The sequence below is a fragment of the Capra hircus genome, chromosome 11 (assembly GCF_001704415.2).
Source record: "Capra hircus breed San Clemente chromosome 11, ASM170441v1, whole genome shotgun sequence".
Lineage (NCBI taxonomy): Eukaryota > Metazoa > Chordata > Mammalia > Artiodactyla > Bovidae > Capra > Capra hircus.
The window spans coordinates 75,066,488-75,088,683 of NC_030818.1; the positions used below are offsets into that span (position 1 = coordinate 75,066,488).

General features: G+C 49.8%; 1 protein-coding gene across 2 annotated transcripts in view; it reads right to left on the minus strand.

Moving 5' to 3' along the window:
* KLHL29 (kelch like family member 29) overlaps positions 1-22,196 on the minus strand; it is a 332,145-nt gene that overhangs the window by 128,008 nt on the left and 181,941 nt on the right. For both annotated transcript variants that reach the window (XM_018055589.1, XM_018055588.1), the window contains one exon: positions 18,166-18,495. In XM_018055589.1, coding sequence (XP_017911078.1) covers positions 18,166-18,450 — 285 coding nt within the window. In that variant the 5' untranslated portion in view covers positions 18,451-18,495. The remainder of the gene's footprint in view (positions 1-18,165; positions 18,496-22,196) is intronic.

Below are 22,196 nucleotides of genomic sequence, written 5' to 3' on the forward strand. Positions count from 1 at the left end.
TATCTCCTCGTGTGTGAAATGGGGTTAATTGTGGGCTCACATGAGGTTGTTGTAAGAACTGAAACAGAACATGGCAAACTCTTGGCACGGTGCCTGGGTCTCCATAAATGGTTTAAAAAGCAAAACAACAGCAAAAACACAACTACCATCACAACCACTCACAAGCAGAATGTGGGTTGGAGCCCAGGACTGACTGTTCAGGACACAAGTCCTGGATTTGAGACCATCGAATGCAGGAGATGATTTTTCATTTCATGGAAGCACAGTAATTGCTTTGCAAAATGCCCTACTTTGGGGCTCCTTGAATCAGTGAAGAACTAGTGTATTTCAAAACGTGAATTTATTTGTAGCTATTGACTACAATCACGGAGAGGCACACGAAGAACTCGAGGCAGTCACAGCACTTCTCTGAAATGAGAATATATGACCACGGAAAGGTAGAATATGATTTTCAAAAGTGCACAGCTATTTCTTTATTGTAAAGCGAGTGAATTTCCACCTTCTTCTAACACTTCAGTTTAATAATTCAACACATACTTACTGAGCACACAGCAGGCCAGTGTGAGATGCTACCAATGTAAAACCTGAGGACAGAATCTTTTGTCTCGAGGGAAGGGAGGCCACATTTTGAAGGCCGTGGCCATCATAAGAGATCACGCCTATGGATTGTGTACTAGACACCAGACGTTTCATTACTAGTTCATTTAATTGCCCTCACAACCCAATAGAGAAGATTGTTATTATCCCCTTTAATAGAAGGGGAAACCAGGCTCTGAGAGGCTAAGCAACTTGCTAAAAATCACACAGCTAGAAAGCTGAATTGGAGGAGGGAATGGCAATCCACTCCAGTATTCTTGCCTGGAGAATCTCATGAACAGAGGAGCCTGGCAGGCTATAGTCCATGGGGTCGCAAAGGGTTGGACACGACTGAAGCGGCTTAGCATGCATACACGCAGAGCTGAAGCATCAGGGTTTAAAAGCAGTGAGGCTGACGCTGAAGTCAGCATTCCTCGTACCATCGCTGTGCTGGGGTGGAGGCGTGCTGGTACTTCATAGCTGGTGTGTTTACACATTGGGTGTCCCCACTAGGGTGAATGAATGTGGTCAGCTAACCTACTGATTGTCCCACAGTCCACGTGAAAAACCTTCTGACCCTGACCGCCTCTTGCACTGCCCACCCGCCTTCTCTCTAGTCACCCCAGGAGCTCTACCCAGTAGATGTCAAAGTTGCAATCCGGGAACAACCTCTCTAATGATAAAGGGGAATCACTAACTTCCCAGTGACCAGCTGCTTCAGAACTCCCCATAAATTTAGCAGTGGTCACAGGAAAATTTTTTCAGCCCCTGGAGTCCCTAGACAGAAGGGCTTCTGAACAAGGCCAGAGGCAGGGACTGAGTGTCCACCTGCTTTGTCCAGCTCTGCACTTGGGGCAAAAAAGCCTCGGGGCTCCCTCTCATATTCTCCTTTCAGATTTTTCTTGGGGGCAGCCAGGCCACTGCTTCAAGCCAAGTTCTTGACTTCAAAGACAAAAGATGGAACCTGGCATTAGCCAGGGCCATGTGGAGACACTGGAGGCTGGCACAGCCAGCAGGTAACAGATCTTTTGGGACCACTGAGCAGGACCAAGAGACCCACTGGAGACGGGTGTCACCGGCCAGGGCTTGCTTTACCAGGGCCAAAGCAGCCGATGCATGACCAGCTCCCAGACCCTGGATGTATGGGTGTTTAGATCTCTGCCCCTAAGACAGGCAAAGGTGGGTGTGAGAAGTAGTGGGAAGGGTGTTGCTGACCCTGTGATGCCAAGCAGAGCCCACCTGGTCCTGGCTGCAAAGCCAGGGTTCCACAGATCGGAGGAAAGCAACATAGAATATCCAGACTCTGGGGGAGTTTGCTAGAAAAACCCAGCATCTGGTGTTGGATGCGACAGTTCCTTATTTCTCTTGGGAAGGAGGGTTTTCTTGGAAGCCTGATGTTAATTTTAGGGAACCTTTGGACCGGCTGTGCACAGGCTTTTCCCACAGCCGTGTGAGCTGTCAGATCAAGGGGCCCCGTCAGCCTGGGGAGAGAACCGCTGGGATCTCAGAAATGATGCACCCAAATTCCGAGCACCAGTGTCTTCCTCAATTATTTACAAGGAACACGATGTGGTGGAATGGAATCTAATTCATAATGCCTCTTTAATGCCTTTGTAGCACAGTATTCACAATATTCCCTTCTCATCTCAGCACGTGACAAGTTGCCACTATTGAATTCCCATTAATATGAATTATGGGTACAATATATTTTGCCCAATATTCTCTCTCTCCTCAGCCTAATGTTGTGGGCGAATAAAAAATCATACATTCAGCATATTCTTGACGCACGAGGCGATGGCGGTGCAGACTCTGTCTGCTCCTGCTGGGGTGGAGGTGCCAGAGCTGGGGGGGTGGTCCCTGGCCCCTGAGCTCAGTCGAGGTGAGTAAGCTGCAGGGCTTCAGGCTTTCCCAACCTCTGCTCTCTTCTCGGGATCCCAGGCACCGTCAGATCCAGGTTGCTCCCGCCCCACGCAGGCCCGTGTCTCCACATCATGGCAGCAACATGAAGAGTCAGCAAGCTGGCTGGAAGGGTGCTCACAAGGTGAGCCTGGGTGCTGCACCTCCTGGCTGGGTTGTATGGAGAGGGTGAGCACGGTGCCCACCTTGTACAGTCATTGTGGCAGGCAGTGAGTGCATACACTTAGAACCCTGGCCGGCCCTAGTAGAGAGCATTCAACAAACGTTAGCGACCTCAAGGACATGTTTGGGGCCAGCAGTCCTGAATTGCATCCTAGGATGGCTTCTGAGTTCACGAGGAAAGTGCAAGCTTGTGCCAGGGAGGTCATGTGTCATGTCCAGAATACACAGCTGGCGAGATTTATAATTGCTGTTGAACGCGACACAGCTGAGGCTTCACCTGCAGCCCCAGGTCTTGAGGTGCTGGAGAAAATGATCACAAATACACCTTCCAATGGCTCCATCATCCCCCAGGACCCTCCTTCCTCAGGGTGCGGCTCCCCGCCGTGCTTGGCAGTCACCTGCTGAGAGTGGGAAGGCTGAGCATCCTCCCAAGGCAGCGAGGCCACCTCGTAGGTCAGAACAGGACTCCTCTGTGACACCGACCCTGCCATCGCCCAGGCCCCCCTCCTGGAGGCCCGGCTGCCCTCCCACCCGTTCCTCGGGGGTTCTTCCCCACGTGTCAATCAAGCCTGCGTGGGTCTGTGTCAGGCGCCTTCGTTCGATTGTCCCCCATTCTAGACCCTGTGACTGGTGCTCTCATTTCCCTGCATAAAGGAAATTCCATGATGAGTCAGCTCTGCCCGGATTTACACAGATATTTCCTCTCTCTTTTGATGGCCGGACACTTATTTATTTCTATTTTTTTTTTGCTGTGGTCACATATGTATGACACATAATTGGCCATTTTTACCATTTTATAGTACACAATTAGTAGCAGTCATCACATTCACAATGCCCTGCAAACATCACCACTATTCTAATCCTTTTTCATGACCCTAAACAGAAAGTGTACCCATTAAATAGTAACTCCCCATCCTCCACTGAGCTCCTTTCTGTCTCTATGAATGAGGGCATTTATTTTTGTAAAGTGTTTTTGCTTTGCTCTTTCTTGTGGACCTCACAACAGTCCAGTGAAGTGGGCACTGTTTTGTCCACCTTATAGGTAAGGAAACGGAGCTTAAGTGTCCCGCCTTGAGGTCACTCATCCAGTGAAACGTGGACTTGGGCCTTGAACCCAAACTCCTCCCTTTGACCTGGGGTCTTCCCCTCATTCTTGGGAAGAATGCCTCCCAGAAGGGAGATGGTAACGGTTATCTTTTCCTGCTCTTTTTCCTGTTCCCCCAAAGCAGTGCTGACCCTACAGGGAAGGCAGTCATAAGTCACGGCTGCTTCAATCCCTTCTGAAGTTAAAGGCCAGGATTCCATGGCATCTCCAGGGCCCAGCCCATGTTTAAATCCATGGGAACAGCTGAGGCACCAAGAGAGAGCGCCCCCTTGAGCTTGGGTATTGCTGGTGTTGCTCCAAGCCTACCCGGCAATGCCTGTGGGTAGTTTTGATGATCTAGACTAGCCTTCTGGGATGGAACAGGCCAGAGCAATCTGAACACAGGCATGAATGTGGACACCAGCTGTGCGCAATGTCATGGACCAACACAGAAACCCTGAGAAAGAGAGGAGGTGGTCTCGAGGCTCAGTATTCCCCAGGACCCTGCATCTAAGCTGTGTCTGCACCTCCCACATAGCTTGGTTCAGCTTGGCTCGTCACCCCTGGGAGGTGTGGGGCTGGACTATGCAGTCCTACACATGCTTCGGTCCTGACATCCCTGGTTGTTTCAAGCTGTTGATGAGCTTACCTGCTTCAGTGGGGAGCCTGTGCTGTCTCTTTAGGAGATGCTGCTGACTCCAGGGAAGACGTTCATGGAAAGATGTTCAGCCAATTACTCACGTTAACAGATTTCACTGAGAACTGTGTGAAGGGGGCCCATATAGAGCTAGATGCCTGGATCCTGGAGTTGGACTGCCCAGGGCTGAGTCCCAGCCCTGCTGATCTTGGACAAGTCCCCTGGTCTTTCTTATTCTAAGTGAAGGTCATCACAATGACCTCAGAGGCCTGCGATGAGAATTTAAAAAATTCCTGTTCCCTGGGGACTTCCCTGGTGGTCCAGGGGTTAAGAATCTGACTTGCCATTCAGGGGACGTGAATTTGATCCCTGGCCAGAGAACTAAGATCCCATGCGCTCTGGGGCAACTAAGCCTATGTGCTGAAACTACTGAGATCGCCCCTTCTGGAGCCCCTGAGTCACAACTAGAGAGTCCATGTGCTGCAACGAAGGATCCTGCATGAGGCAGTGATAATCCTGCATGCCGCAACTAAGGCCCGACTCGGCCGAATACATAAATAAGTAAAGAAATGAAAAGTTAATGTTGAGCAGTGCCTGGTACAAAATAATGACTGCACAAATGCTTTAAATGAAACAAACGTAAACTGCAGGGAATTAGAGGTAAATGGGAGAAAAATCTCAAGGAGGTATGAATACTTGAGAGAAGAGGTTTTGATTCCAGGACTCCAAATGAGAGAAGGGAAGAGGTGTGGAACCCAGGGTGAAGACCTTGATGCGTAGAATCCATACAGCCAGCATGGCTTTGGTAGTTGCAATACCAAGAGTGAGCCCACACAGCCCTCAGTGTGGCTCACATGCAGGTCTCATCTTCATCCCCATCACAGACAGACACTGAAATTACTCCTCTTTGAAGACTCATCCATCATGTAGATCAGTTCAGTTCAGTCAGTTCAGTCACTCAGTCGTGTCTGACTCTTTGTGACCCCATGAATCACAGCACGCCAGGCCTCCCTGTCCATCACCATCTCCCGGAGTTCACTCAGACTCATGTCCATCGAGTCCGTGATGTCATCCAGCCATCTCATCCTGGGTCGTCCCTTTCTCCTCCTGCCCCCAATCTCTCCCAGCATCAGAGTCTTTTCCAATGAGTCAACTCTTTGCATGAGGTGGCCAAAGTACTGGAGCTTCAGCTTTAGCATCATTCCTTCCAAAGAAATCCCAGGGTTGATCTCCTTCAGAATGGACTGGTTGGATCTCCTTGCAGTCCAAGGGACTCTCAAGAGTCTTCTCCAACACCACAGTTCAAACGCATCAATTCTTCGGCACTCAGCCTTCTTCACAGTCCAACTCTCACATCCATACATGACCACAGGAAAAACCATAGCCTTGACTAGACGGACCTTAGTCGGCAAAGTAATGTCTCTGCTTTTTAATATGTTGTCTAGGTGGGTCATAACTTTTCTTCCAAGGAGTAAGCATCTTTTAATTTCATGGCTGCAGTCACCATCTGCAGTGATTTTGGAGCCCCCCAAAATAAAGTCTGACACTGTTTCCACTGTTTCTCCATCTATTTCCCATGAAGTGATGGGACAGGATGCCATGATCTTCGTTTTCTGAATGTTGAGCTTTAAGCCAACTTTTTCACTCTCCTCTTTCACTTTCATCAAGAGGCTTTTTAGCTCTTCTTCACTTTCTGCCATAAGGGTGGTGTCATCTGCATATCTGAGGTTATTGATATTTCTCCCCGCAATCTTGATTCCAGCTTGTGTTTCTTCCAGTCCAGCGTTTCTCATGATATACTCTGCATATAAGTTAAATAAGCAGGGTGACAATATACAGCCTTGATGTAGTCCTTTTCCTATTTGGAACCAGTCTGTTGTTCCATGTCCAGTTCTAACTGTTGCTTCCTGACTTGCATATAGATTTCTCAAGAGGCAGGTTAGGTGGTCTGGTATTCCCATCTCTTTCAGAATTTTCCACAGTTTATTGTGATCCACACAGTTAAAGGCTTTGGCATAGTCAATGAAGCAGAAATAGATGTTTTTCTGGAATTCTCTTGCTTTTTCCATGATCCAGCGGATGTTGGCAATTTGATCTCTGGTTCCTCTGCCTTTTCTAAAACCAGCTTAAACATCAGGGAGTTCACGGTTCACGTACTGTTGAAGCCTGGCTTGGAGAATTTTGAGCATTACTTTACTAGCATGTGAGATGAGTGCAATTGTGCGGTAGTTTGAGCATTCTTTTGCATTGCCTTTCTTTGGGATTGGAATGAAAACTGACCTTTTCCAGTCCTGTGGCCACTGCTGAGTTTTCCAAACTTGCTGGCATATTGAGTGCAGCACTTTCACAGCATCATCTTTCAGGATTTGAAATAGCTCAACTGGAATTCCATCACCTCCACTAGCTTTGTTCATAGTGATGCTTTCTAAGGCCCACTTGACTTCACATTCCAAGATGTCTGGCTCTAGATTAGTGATCACATCATCATGATTATCTTGGTCGTGAAGATCTTTTTTGTACAATTCTTCCATGTATTCTTGCCACCTCTTCTTAATATCTTCTGCTTCTGTTAGGTCCAGACCATTTCTGTCCTTTATCGAGCCCATCTTTGCATGAAATGTTCCCTTGGTATCTCTAATTTTCTTGAAGAGATCTCTAGTTTTCCCCATTCTGTTGTTTTCCTCTATTTCTTTGCATTGATCACTGAAGAAGGCTTTCTTGTCTCTTCTTGCTATTCTTTGGAACTCTGCATTCAGATGCTTATATCTTTCCTTTTCTCCTTTGCTTTTCACCTTTCTTCTTTTCACAGCTATTTTTAAGGCCTCCCCAGACAGCCATTTTGCTTTTTTGCATTTCTTTTCCATGGGGATGGTCTTGATCCCTGTCTCCTGTACAATATCACGAACCTCATTCCATAGTTCATCAGGCACTCTGTCTATCAAATCTAGACCCTTAAATCTATTTCTCACTTCCAGTGTATAATCATAAGGCATTTGATTTAGGTCATGCCCGAATGGTCTAGCGGTTTTCCCTACTTTCTTCAATTTGAGTCTGAATTTGGCAATAAGGAGTTCATGATCTGATGTGGGTAAAGATGAGATCAAAGGCATGTATTCCTACCTACCCCCACAATAGGTGCTAATTAAAAGAATAAATCACTCCAAAATCACCGTGGATGGTGACTGCAGCCATGAAATTAAAAGATGCTTGTCCCTTGGAAGAAAAGATATAACAAACCTAGAGAGTACATTAAAAAGCAAAGACATCACTTTGCCAACAAGGGTCAGAATAGTCAAAGCTATGGTTTTTCCAGTAGTTATGTATGAATATAAGAGTTGGATCATAAAAAAGGGTGAGTGCCAAATAATTGATACCTTCTAACTGTGGTGCTGGAGAAAACTCTTGAGAGTCCCTTGGACAGCAAAGAGATCAAACAAGTCAATCCTAAAGGAAATCAACCCTGAATATTTATTGAAAGCTGCAGCTGAAGCTCCAATACTTTGGCCACCTGATGCAAAGAGCCTGCTCATTGGAAAAGACCCTGTTTCTGGGAAAGATTGAGGGCAGGAGGAGAAAGGGGCGACAAAGGATGAGATGGTTGGATGGCATCACTGACTCAATGGACACGAATTTGAGCAAACTCCGAGAGATAATGAAGGACAGGGAAGGCTGGCGTGCTGCAGTCCATGGGGTTGCAAAGAATCCGACATGACTTAGCAGCTGAACAACAGAAAGAATAAATATTCACATGCCTAAATTCATTCTGTCCTCAAACATTTATTGAGAACCTTTATATACTGGGTATCATGTGGACCTTACTCCTATGGAGTTCACTGCCTAGTAAGAAGACAAATTAATAAATGGATAGGTACCATATATTATAGGTATTTATATGGACATAAACAAAAGTGTCATGGGAAATAAGAAATCATAGCATTTTTTTTTCACCAGAGGTGTTAACATGCAGGGTGTCAGTTGCAGGATGAATAAGAGTGTTTCTGGGCAGGCGAGAGAGGGAATGAAAATTCTGGTAAGAGGAAGTGGCAAGTGGCAGAGGCCCTGGAGCCTGAGAGCGCCTCTCATGTGGCTGGAGTGGGTGAAAGGGGTGATGCTCTCAAATGACCCCGTGGCTCAGGCACCCAAGGTGCTGGGTTCCACTCAGACAGAAACACGGCCCCATGAAGTATAGGGGCGGCAAGCTGTGCCCTGGTGCTGGCATTTAGGGAAGCAGCAGACAGCAGAGGCCCTGCACACAGCAGAGAGCTGAAATCAATGAGTAATAGGCAGAGAGCATCACAAAGGCCACTGCGGCCATCTTTAGCAGCCAGTGTGGCAGGCGAGGTCTGGGAGGTGGAATAAGACATCTATACTGTTGTTTGGGAACTGTCTATGCTGTGGAGACAGTATTAAAAATAATTTATTTTTAAAATACAACCAGCATAGGTATTAGTTCAGGTAACAAAAGCCCAGAGGCAAGCAGGGCTGCAGCATTCGGGCTCTGGTGCCAGATTTCTGGAATTCTCTTGTTTTTCCTCTTCCTTGTGTGTTTGGCTTCACCCTCAGGCTTGTAGCATGATGATTATAGCAGTTCTAGGCATCATGTCCAGACATGACCATGTCCAGGGGAAGGATTTCTTTTTTCTGTGACTCTTCCTTAGAGGCAAGAAAACCTTTCCCAAAGCCCCCAGATAGGATTACCCTCGTGTTCCGCTGGCCAGCACTGGGTCCATGACCCTTCCTGAACCAATGATGGGGAAGGGAAATGGGATTGCCACGCCTGGTGTTGAACCACCATAATCCCAGTGTGGAACAGGGTTTGCTTTCCCAAAGTATGGGAAGTGGTGGCTGCCTGAACAGAACTGAGGCTGGGTAGACAGCCAGCAACCCCCACCACAGACCTCAAAGGGCACATTGTCAAGTCTGGTGTGGATCTCCACCTTCTGCACCCTCACAGCAAGGGCCACCCGACCCACTCACAGGCTTGGGCATTCTACTTCCCTATTTCCACCTCCTATCCCCTAGCCTGCTGGCTTTAGGGCCACTTCTCAGCTGGTGAAGGAGTTCTTTAAGGAGCAGGTCAAGAATCTGGTTCTTATTTGATGCTAGCCTGGTGCTGAGTTGGGCAGAGCATGGAGCACTCTGCTGGCAGCCCCGCAGGGTGGGGGCATGGGGAAACCCCTGTGGCCTTCTAGAAACAAAAGAGGACAGCAAGCTTAACCAAGCTGCCTGGGCCTCCGAGCAGGTCTGGCAAGGAAGGGGTCATGCAGTAACAGACAGTGCTTTCCTCAAGGGACTGTTGTAGTCATCAGCTAGTTTAGAGAGAGGTGCTGATGACTGGCCTTCTGTGATTGGAGGGGGCGCCTTGCTTCCTTCTGGGCCCCCAGGACTCCTGTATGGTGTTAGGGAGAGCAGAACACCCATCCATCATCTCATGAGACATCAGGAGAGGGGAGGCTGGGAAGGCTGGACTCCTACCCTGATCATCAAGAAAGCTGTGTGGCAGGCTTCTCTGAATGTAGACTGATGCTCTGCTGGGTTCTCACGGTTCTTTATTTTTTATATTTATTTATTTATAACTGTACTGCAAGACATGCTGGGATCTTAGTTCCCCAACCAGGGATCAAACCCGTGCCCCCTGCAGTGGAAGCATAGCGTCAATCGCTGGACCACCAGGGAAGTCCCAGTCATGGCTCTTTATTCGCCAGAGGAAAATGAGGTTTCCTGTCTATGAGTTCTAGAGGCACAGATTCCCAGTGCAAGTGAATGTGCCTGGACCTCTGGACGTGGCAGCAGAGCCGCACAGAGAGTTCCCCGAAGCCTTAATTTTAGGGCAGCGAATACGGTGTGGAAATGGATAATCTGCTATGTTACCTCAGCATTACTCTGCTGGGACTCCACAATGGCCCTTCACAGTGGCATGAAGCTCTGGGAGGACTCAAGACCAAGTGGCCACCGGTGGCACAACAGTGGGTGAAGCAGGGGTAGGGTCTGTCTGAGTCTGGAGGCGATTCTCCTCATTGAAACAAAACTGAATCCATAGATGCTGATGGTGAACAAGTGAGACCAAGGGGCAATCAGCTCTCCTTTTTATGCTTGCTTCCCTGAGTTATTTTTAGCATTACAGACCATTTCCAGTTAACAAATGGGCTGGGTTCTGAAAGTTCATTTGTAATTTGGCTGTTTAGATTTTGGAACATACTTTCCCTATAAAAAAACAATGTTATAAATGGTGATGAGATTCCCAGGCTAGTTCTCCAAAGCCTATTTAACCCATAATGTAGCTAAAATACTGTCCTTCTACAATGAAAAAAAATTGTTTAATTGCAACATGAGTAATTAAATGAAACAAGGAAAACCATTAAAACTGAATAAGAAGTAGATTTATGTTCATCTTGAATGATGCTGTTTGCAGAAAACCTAATTTAATTTAAGAAGAGGTCTTTCCAAGGGCTTTTTTTGGAATGGCGTGGGATTTATCCTATTAGGGAGAAAGAGCCTGGACTCTGTCCGATCCGCAGTTATTGTATATTTGCACCATGTAACTGGCTCCCTTTCCTGATTTTAGGCTCCTCAGAAACTCTTCTGGTCTAAATTTGTTTTCTTATGTGGATTCTCACTGGGCAAAGTCCACGAAGTTGGTCTCCTTGGGGGTGAATTTTTGATTCTGAATTAGTAGGTTAGCATCTGTCTTTGAGAATATTCTGGGAAGAGCAGTGTCTCAGTTGCACCAGCTCAGGCAGTGATGGGATTACGCACTGGAGCCTTGAGGACTGAGGTCCAAGACCTGCCAGTGGGGCCTTCTCAAGGTAACTGCATCGGGCAAGGCTCCCTGGGGGCCAGCTGCACTGTCTTCTCCATGGCAACACCATCCGCATCAGGTGTCTCCTTTCAGATCTCCCTAGGGCAGCTCTCAGTGTGGATGGCGTGGGTGTCGCCCAGGTGTGTGTAAGTCATGCCGGTTCCCTGTTGATTTTGTCCACCAGGCCACATAGATTGGTTTGTCGGACTGGTCCTCTTCCTTCTGTTTGAGGAATGCAAGCCTTGGCCAGAAGCTAGAGAGTGAATAACCGTGTTTAAGCAAGTGTGCTGGCAGCACGGGGGCGGGGGTTGCATATTGCAAAAATTAACACGAAGGCTTCCTGTCCTTTTGTGTCTGCCTCTTTGCAATGTGGTGAAGCACTTTCTAACCAGAGGCAGGACCTTTTTCCCACTTGAATTTGACTTGGCCTTGTGACTGCTTTGACCAACAGGATTTTAGCAAAAGTTCCTCAAGCAGAGGCACTTGTGCCCTGAGCCTTGGCTTCTTACTGCTCCCGGAAGTCTGTGTGCAAGCCTGCAATAGCTGTACAGAGGATGACAGGCCACACGAAGAACTGAGATGTCTCAGCCGACAGTCCGCTAAGCACAGATGGGTGAGTGAGGCCATCCTAGAATGAGCCACCAGCAAGTAGCCACCATGTAGCTGACCATAGGCGAATGAGAGAACCCAGTCCAGAACTGACGACAAACCCACAGAACTGGGATGGTTTCATGCCACTAAATATTGGGATGGTTGTTACGAAGCAAAAGCTAACTTCTATACACAACTGTCTCCAGTCAAGCCCATCTCACAACCTGCCTTCAGGATCCGCAGCTGCCTTCTATATAGATATGGTTCATCCCTTACGAATATGGTAACACATATAACCTTCTCCCTTCTCTTTATCCCTTTCATCAAAAGTCTAAGAAATCAAGCCACTCAAATCTACCCTGCCCAAACTATAGGCTTCGGAACAGATGCTTGGGCAATCATGACATTTTTCAATTTTGCACACACTTCGTGACTGATGGATGGATTTTAAGTCAATGAGGATACAACCCAAACTGTGGCTGCCACTTAAAGTGCAGGCGAAACCCATTAGCTGGGCACGAACAGGCACAAGTCGTCTCACGATGCGTTATCAGTGCCTGGTAATGCATCACAAGGGAGATCAGAAATCCTTGTTCATGGGGCAAGAAACGGCCTTCTGGAGAAGCACACACAGTCTGGAAATGTGCCGTAAAAGGGGCTTGAGTGGTTCTCCCAACTTACTGAGCCCACTCTGTAGGTAGCCCTTGGTTTTCAACGTGGAAACAGGAGGAGAGAGACGACTACTTCTCATTCTGCAACTGTGCAAAAGCTGCCTTTCTATCCATTCTTGGACCCCCAGAACCACAGGAGAGGGTGCCCCCTCTGCTGGTGGTCTTGTGGTCATTCTCATGATTCCCCATAGAAACCCCAGATCATCCCCCCCTGACAAGAGGAACATTTCTCCAAAGAATTTAGGTCATGTGAGGAAGTCATTGTCTCTGGGGTCATTAGGTCCCCCCTGAAAGCCTCAAATGCCCATAAATGTCAAAAAATCTGAGGACAGAGCCTGCAGATTCCATGGCCTCTTTTGGTTTTCCCTAGGCCTGGGACACAGGCGAAGTCTCTCTCTTCCCGGCCTAGATTTATTTTCAAGGGTTTAGCTCTGAGGAACGATGGGAATGTTTCAGCATGAGTGCTCCTGACCACGTGGAGAAAAGGCCCCTGATACATTTCACAGACATCAGCGAGGATCCTGCAAAGTCCATTCTTTCAGGAACAAAATTGCATTTTATGAAGCCGTCCCTTTTCTGTTTCATCTGTCAAGCAGGTTTGTTGAGAATAATTTAAATTTCATGCAGCAGCAACTGTAGGGCCGTGGAGCTTCCTTTCTATCCCATAAACAGGCCTGGTAGCCTTTGTGCTTCTCAGCGGCACTCTCCCCCTGGGCCCTTGACTGCCTGGAGCCTAGAGCCAGAGTACTGGCTCCCAACAACAGGGGGACTGGTCTGCCCCAAATATATGAATACTTTGTCGAACTCAGTTTCTCATTTACCTTTTCAAAATGAACTTTCATTGAGTGTTTAACAAGTGGCAGGTACTAGTCTATGCTTTTCTGCACATATTAGTTTAACAAATTCTCACAACACTTCCATGAGAAACACCATTATCATTCCCATTTTACAGACAAAGAAACTGAAGCTTGGAGAGGTCCTTGGCTCCTATGCGGTAGACACAGGATTCAAACCCATTTCTGTTGGACTCAAGGGCTTGAAGTTCTCACCAGCTGTGCAATGTTCAGTTGACCCAATCTTTAGCCTAGATTTTTTCTACCTATAACGCAAGAGGTAAGTATACCCATTTTCTTGCCAAAATTCAGCGTCCGCTGTCAGCTAGGTGGATGAGGGGATGGGGAAAAGTTATCATAACAATGCTGCAATGTTGGTTACCATGGTGAACACATTGTGCCAGGCAGCCTGGGCTGGGGAAGGAACAAGCCCAGGCTGGTTCTGTTTCTCACTCCCTAGGTGACCTCTGCAAGTCTTTTTTTTTTTTTCTCAAAGTCTCACTCTTCTGACCTACAAAATACAGGGGTTGGGTTGCAGGCTTACTTCTCTTGGGCTCTGGAAACTTGTGTCCTAGAGGATTAAGAGCTGACCTGTGCCCCAGGGAAGCAGTTTACGGGTCTGAGCAAGGAATGTGTGTGTGTGTTGGACTGTGTGTGTGACTGAGTGTGTGTGTGTGTGTGTGTGTTTGTGGTGTAAGTGAGTGTATGTGTGTGTGTATGTGTGGTGTGTATCTGGCTAGGCCCTCCCCATGCTTCAGTTACCCAGGAGTTGTGTTTGTCCAACTGGCCTTTCGGCCTTGCATCTAAAACACACAAGAAATCTTCAGGCCCTGGAAAAAGGAAGAAACCAAAAGATCAACTCAGGCCTGGAGGCTGCAGTGACAGAAAAATTGTCATCATTTCTCTGAGCAGCCGCTGGGAGCACAGCCAGCCTTCCTCGCCCTGGAGAGCCAGGACTGCCCCTAACGCTGGGCAGAAGCAGCCCCACACTGGGCAGGGCAGATGAAGGGGCTGCTGTCTCTACGTGGGTGGTGACAGCCTGGGATATGGGGGTGCCTGCAGCCTGCAGACTGTGTGACGCTCCCCCTGCTCCACGTCCAGCCCACTGCAGATGCTAAGGCCTGACAGTGCCAACATTTGTCATCTCAGGGGTGGTTCTGGCTCAGGCAGCACTAGACCCTCTACTGAGGAAGCCAGGCCAGGACATTCAAGCAGTATTTACCAATGGGGGGGGGGGGTGAAAGTGAAATTGGAGTGGTGAAAGTGTTAGTTGCTCAGTCGTGTCTGACTCTTTGCAACCCTGTGGACTCTACCCCATCAGGCTCCTCTGTCCACGGAATTTCCCAGGCAAGAATACTGGAGTGGGTTGCCATTTCCTCCTCCAGGGGATCTTCTTGACCCAGGGATCAAACTCAGGTCTCCTGCACTGCAGGCCACTGTCTGAACCACACGTGGGGCAGGGCAGTAGGAATACACAAAAGGAAGTGAAACCCACAGCTCTGCTTCTGGCTTCCATGCAGCTACCTGCCTCCCCAGGTCGTCCACCAGAGGGGGCCTCTGCCCCGTGTAGATATTGGGTTTTCAGGACCTTCCTGGTGGTCCAGTGGTTAAGAATCCACCTTCCAATTCAGAGCACTTGGGTTCAATCCCTAAGTTCAATCCTTAAGAAGTAAGATTTCCCCCATAGCACGGAGCAACTACACGGGTGTACCACAACTACTGAGCCTGCGTGTTACATCTAGAGTCCATGCATCACAATGAAAGATCCCTCATGACCCAGTGAAGACTGGATGCAGCCAAAAAAAAAAAAAAAAAAAAAAGTCACTGGGCTTTCTTGGAGGAAAGGGCCTACGGCTGACAAAAGGTGCTAACTCAGTCTCTGTTTGAGGCCCACTGGATGGCCCCTTCCCTCCAGCCCATCTTGCTGACATGTCACCATGGTCATGTCACAAGGTCAGCTTAGGCCTGTGTGCATGCTAAGTCGCTTCAGTTGTGCCTGACTCCTTGCGACCTTATGGACTGTAGCCCACCAGGCTCCCCATCCATGGGATTCTCCAGGCAAGAACACGAGTGGGTTGCCATGCCCTCCTCCAGGGGACCTTCCTGACCTAGGGACCGAACCTGCGTCTCTTATGTCTTCTGCATTTATAGGCGGGTTCTTTACTGCCCCGGGCGGGGCGGGGCGGGGGGGCCCAGCTTGAGGCTTAACCACTCACAAACTCAGTTCCTGTCCCTGCCTTCTTGGGGCCTAGCTCTTGTTTTCTCATCTGAAGCCTTACCTTTTCCTCTTGGTGAGGCCAGAAAATGTTCACCTTTCCTTACAGGGGCGTGGCCTTTTCCCGTAGGCCTCCCCTGGGAGACAGGGACAAAGATGATGACCATAGTGCTCTATAGGACATGTGCCAGGCTTGACGTGATTCTGAACTCTTTACACGACTTTTAACTCACATGATCCTCACAACTCTGACAGGCAGGTACGACCACTTATTCCCGTGTTACAGAAGTGAGGCCCAGGGAGGTTATGCAACTGGCCCAGGGTCACTCAGCCAGCACGAGATAGGATGGAATTCAAATCCAGGCAGTCTGGCTCCAGAGTCTGTCTTCCTCCACTCCACAAAGCGGCCTCTGCCAACAGCCTCAATGGGAGAGGCATCCTCAGGTCACTCGGTTGCACCATCCAGGCCGCAGATTTGTTATATCCTGGCCCGTGAGTTCCCTGAGGGCAAGAGCCAAACCTTGGCTGCTCAGTGAAGACGCAATTGGTCAACCAGGGAAACCACAGCTACCTCCTACTAGCTTGCCTGTCACTTGATGTGGTCCCGTCTTGGCTTAGAGAATTAGGCTGGGGACAGGAGTCTGGGGAGTCGGCAGTTAGTCCAGAATGGCAGAATGGAACCAGAGCCCAAGTTCAGCCCCAAGGCCCTGGACGGAAGCCACTGCTGTATTTTGTCGTCCCTGCCCGCCCCCACTCCCCTTGCCCCATTCTTCTGAGCACCCAGGAATCCTGGGTGCAGTCAGGTACCTTTGCTTGACTGGACAAGCCTCTGCAGGTGTGAAACTGGGCTGGAGATGGTTATGGGGGGAGGTGAGCCAAGGAGCTGGCTGTCCACACAGGCGTAAACTTTTGGCCCCTCTCCCCTCCCAACCGCCCAGCTTTTTCTTGCCCAGCTGTTGTTTTCTGTCTGAGGCCGGGTTCCTTTCCTCTGTATGCTGTGGTTTGGGGCCCAGCCAGATAGAGATGATGAATATCAAGCTGCTTGAGAGCAAAGCAGGAGCTGTGTGGGCAGGGCAGGCCCTCCCTGAGTTTCCCCTCGACTTCCCTTGCTTGGCAGAGCCCAAACGCCGGCCTGAGGCCCAGCCTGATGCTGTCCCTAAAAAGGCCTCCATCCCTGAGAGGGTGGAAACCATCAAGAGGGCTCCCAGGCCCAGCTCCTCCCTCCCCACCTGGAACCCCGGCCGTCAGCTCCAGACGCTGCCATCCTCCACATGGCCAACAGCTGGCTTAGCTGAGCGGCTGCCAGATGCGGCCTTTGGGGCGGCTGGCTGGGTCCCCTGGGCTGAGGTCACTGCCCCCGGAGCCGTCCTGGGGGCTGGCGCCTGGGGAGGAATGTGTTTGGCTGGTCCAGGGGCCTCGTGCCCACATTAAGCCTCCGTCTCCTCTCCCCTGTCCAACATTCCTTCCCTTTCCACCTCAGTGGGGTGGTGTTTTCATAACAGGAAAGTAAAATCAATAAGGCACTGCCGAAGATGTCAGTGCGCTCCAAGCTGGCCTCCAACGGCTCCATTGTCTCGGGCCTCTGCCGGGCACTGCGCCGGCAGCACTCACAGTTATTAATGGGAAGCGGGGCTGAAAGGGAGCTTTGAAAATCGCCGAGACAAAGGCTCAGCACACCTGGAGCGCCACTTTCCAACACCACCGCCACCTCACAATGGCTGGGGCTGGGGCTCCCCTACCTTTAACTTTTCCTGCAACTTTTGTGAAAGCACAAAAGACTAGACATACACACATATATACACACACACACACACACGCTGGCCCGGAGACGGCTCCTAGGAGGCAGCTCTGAATGCCTGGCAGAGGTGAAGGGACCTGCAGAGTGCATGCTTGCCCAGGACACCGGATGGCTGTGAATGGGCTTCCTGCCACCAGCCTGGGTCCCGTCCCCCCAGGGGCTCTGAGTGGCCTGAGGGGCACCAGCTCGGCCGGAAGCCAGGCAGGAGCCTTGGCGACATTTTCACTTCCATGGTCGTGGTTGGTAACCCAGACGGTTTTCTGCTGTTGCTTCTCAGGGCTGGAGCCACTTCTGGAAGACGGAAAGATGACCTGAAACTGACGCCCCCGAGGCCTGGGTTCCTCCAGGAAGGCGCCCCTTGGACCTCTCCCATAGACTTGGTTCCTCTGTGTCCTCAACTGGAGAAAAGTACTGATGTCACTGGGCTGTCTGGGGCTTGGAGGGGACCCTGGGTGTACGCACGCTTGATACGAATGCTGGTTGATACGCAGCAGTTTTATGACCATTTAGGACCAACTACTGGGCAGAATCTTTTTGCAAACTTGTCACCGGAGCCCCCAGGGGTCTTACCCATCTACAGTCACCCACTTAGAGACCCTGTATCACACCACCTTAGAGTTTCACAGCCCTTTCGCTGGTTAAATGCCTTTTGTCCATGTCACAGAGGACAACACATGGCCTCAGCACCTGCTTGTCTTCCCACAAGTTAGTCACAGAGAGAGAGGCTTTACGGAAACTAAAACCACGTGAACTTTAACAGTTGCCTGGCGCAGCCCCAGGGACACCCGTACTCTCGAGAAGGAAGCATCTGGCCAGGGACTGTGGGGGAGCAGGGCCCCCCTGCCCGGCTCCTGCTTGCAGCAGACACCAGAAGGGTCTTACCTTGGTGGTGGTGGCAGGGGCGGAGCTGGCCACGAGGCTGGTGATGGCCTCTCCACTGCCGGTGGTGCAGGGCGTGGGGGCCGTGGCAGGTGTGGGCAGTCGGGAGGGCACCACGGGCAGCGGCAGGAGGCCGGGCCGGGCGCTGAGGCTGCTGGCGGAGCTGCCCCCTGCCCCAGCGGTGGCGCTGCAGATGCTGGTGGTCCCATGCGTCCCGTTGGCACTCCACTCTCGGCGGTCCCAGCCCACCCGGTAATCTCTTTCGAAGCGGCTGTGGTGCCGGGACATCTCGCTGGGCCGTGGCTGCTCCTCGCGGGGAAACAGAGGCTGGACCTGCAGGCACAGAGTGGAGAGGAGGGCAGTTTAAACAAAGGGCAGTCTTGCCAGGATGCGAGGACGGCCATGGCCGTCAGTACCCATTAAACGTCTTCTCTGGGCACAAAACTGTTAGCTCATTTCATATTCACAGCAAGCCCACAAAGCATGGATCATTAGCCCCATCACAGATGAGGAATATGATTTGTCCAGGATCACATGGCAGAAGTGTAGTCAATGAGATTTGAACCCAGTCATGGTTTAAAGTGATGCTTTCTGTTCGGTGGCATCACATTGCCCTGGACGATGCAGACGTGTGCCTGATAATTATGACTAGGACTTATCCCCTGATCCCTGTTGTGAAAACAAGATCCTGTGGACCCCTCAGGTCCTGTTATCCTCAACCCTATGGTAGGGTGAAACAGCCATGTCGGGAGACTCACTTTGCGGTGAACGAGGACCTTGACAACAGATCTCATTTGATCCTTAGAGTGGCCTGTGAGTTGGCAAGGTCATCCTCACTTTATGCCAGGGAACTCATTAAGAATAAGTGATTCCCTCAAGGTCCAAAAGCTAGAAGGTGAGAATGTGGCCAGGATCTCTGGCCTCCAGACTGTGACTCAGTGTAGGACTCAAGTCCGATGTGTTAAGCTTTAGGGAGTTGGGAGTTTTCTTTTATAACCTGCGACTCAGTTGCTGGCACCAGAGTCCCCCGGGCTCCCCAGCCTCTGTGAACCAGACCGTCTCCATGCAGCTTTCCCGAATATCCGAACATAAGGCCCTCCGTGTTGTCATGGAGACCTAGACACACCAGATACCCCGAGGGCCTCCTGTATCACCAGGGATCGAATTTTGCTCAGCACGACTGTGACTTGCCTGGCTCTGCACCAGTCACCCTCAGTCAGGAAGGATGTAAATGTATAAGAAAACCTGTCCCAGTGGGCGAGGCCTCAGTGAGGCACAGGCAGAGGGGGAGAAGTTGGTGCTAGGGTGCCAGGGGCAGATTGAGGTGTTGTCCCCCTGCACATCACATCCCCAGCTCTGCTCCCAGCTCAGGCACGATGTGGTTCTCTTTGATTCTTTTCCTTTCTCCACACACTTTCTGTCTAGGGTGTGAGCTCCTGGAGGTCAAGGACAGCTCCTGGCTCACCTTCGTAACCTGCCAGTCCAGCTCAGCTCAGGCTGGGGGCTCTAGAATTGCTGGCTACTAAATGGACTGCTTTATTTTACAAACTTATATTAAGCCTGATACCACTCTGGTCCTTTCTCATCCAGACCTAGGTGCCAACTTCTAGTGCCACAAAGCCAGAGCCTGGGCCAACCCAATCCAGGCTGTGATGGACAGGGCCCTGGTAGCAGCTGTCCCCTACCTTGGCACTGTCCCCTCTGCTGGATACTCGACCCCTCACAGCCTGGGCTAAGCCCTCAGGTCCACCTGAAGCAGAGATGACTGTCCCTGTTAAGTCGGACGGTGGGCTCACTTAATTTCATTGCTATGCTTCATAGCTTACACCATGCCACAAAAATTGTATTCAATAGTAACAAAAGTTGTTTTTTCATCTACTTAATAGTAACATCATCAAGACAAAAATGAACCTCCCTTTGATTATCCTCACAAACTTTTCCTACTGATGTTCTCAGGAGAGCTGGCTACGCCTGGGGTCATGGTCCCCGCTCCTGCTCTGTCATCTGCTCCCATGCGGCTCTGGTCACTCGTCTGGGGCCATTCTCACTGAGGTCGAGAAGGACCTATTTGGTCCATCCAATGGGAAGTTTATGCCCATGTCTTCCTTAAACCCCCTCCCCACCCTCCCTGGCACAGCCGACCTTCTGGAAAGCTCCTCTGTGCAGCCTGGGTGACATTACGTTCTCTCACTTTTCCTCTTTCCTCTGCCACCCCTCCTCCTGTCTGTGCGGCAGGCTCCTCTTTCTTGGCTCATTTTCAAGGGCCCCTATTTCCTCTTAATTTCCCACCCTCCATGCTGTCCCTGGATGACCTCATTCAGCCACGTTTCCTGAAGCCTCCCTCGCCTTGCACCACGCCCACCATCCTGCTGCCTGAAGGTACCTAAACATGGTACATCCTTAAATCAACGCATTGTTCTTTTGCCCAGACATGGATTCTCAGGAATTCCCTCTTTCAGAGAAAGCCATCTGCCTGTCCCCACGTTTGTCCCCGTAACTCACAGCAGGGCTTTTGCGTCTGTTGCTCTAGTTGTTTCTCAAAATCTGCCTCCCTCCATCTGCACATCCACCCCAAAATCATGCCTCCCACATACATTATCTCAACCGGTCCTCTGCCCCCAGCTTTATCCTTCTTGTCCATCCTTCACCAACAGCCCTTGTGGCTTTTTTTTTTAAAAACTTTGTTTATTTTATTATTATTGCCTTTTGAATCTTTTGGCCATGGCTTGTAGCGTGTGGGATCTTAGTTCCCCAACCAGGGACTGAAACCAAGTCCCCTGCATTGGTGGTGTGCAGTCTCAACTACTGGACCACCAGAGAATCCCTCCCTTATGTTTTTTAAAGCACAGGTCTGGTCACCATCCTTTTCTCTCCTGCTTTAAATACAATCTGATAACAATCCAGACACCTAAGGGTAGCCAGGGGACTCTTGAGCATCTGGGTTGGCTTTCTTTTTTGGCATCATCATTCATTCATTAATGGGCTTCCCTGATAGCTCAGTTGGTAAAGAATTCACCTGCAATGCAGGAGACCCGGTTTCAATTCCTGGGTAGGGAAGATCTGTTGGAGAAGGATAAGCTACACACTCAAGTATTCTGGCCTGGAGAATTCCATGGACTGTATTGCGGTAGCAAAGACGGAGCGACTTTCATTTTCACTTCTCATTCCTCCCATCCTGGGGATGAGGTGCTATCATTCCAAACACATTAGTTTCTGAAGGTATCTCGCCTTCTCTCTGCCTACGGACAAGTCCACCCTGTTCCTCTGCCAGAATTGGCTTCCCCTGAGTCTGGCTAAGTCCTGTGTATCTGTTACGATCCAACTCAGCCATTGACTCTTCTCAGAGGTTGTATTAACCACTCCTTTCCCAAGATCAGGTGAGAGAGTTCCTCTGTCCCCCTGAACATCTGTACCCACTATCATTCCAGCATCTGTGGATGGCTGTTGTACATTTGCTACCCTTGAGAGTAAACTCCAGGCTTTATTGTTTCTATAATCCCAGCACCTAGCAATGCCTGGCTTAGAAGAGTGTTCAGGAGATATTTGCTGGATAAATAAACACATGTTTATTTCTTCTTAATTGCTCAATGTTTAAGGAAAGGACAAACACATTTGTGCAAAAGGAGAACCTTAGACATAAAACCCTGAGTCTTCCAGCTGGAAATTCCCTGAAGGCACTGGAGCTAGGGATTGTCCTTTCTAAGAAAGCAGACCTGGAGCCTCTGAAGATAGCTCTGAAGGTAGGCTCTACATGTCCAGGGGCAGCTGAAGCCCAGGGCCTAGACTCTGGTCTCCTGAAGCTCACCCGTCAGGGCAGGGCTCTTGCTAATTACCAGCACCCTTAGGGTGACTGCCTCCCTAGGCTGGATCCTAAGTGGGGCAGACATGATGCTCCGAGTTTAAAACACAATGTCCTCTTTCTGCCCATCCAGAAAGATCCCTGAATCCTCCCTCGTAGTTGATTGGGATCATGCATCTGAATTCAGGCAGACAGAATGAGTGGGGAAGGGATGAAGGCCATCTCCAGAACTCTC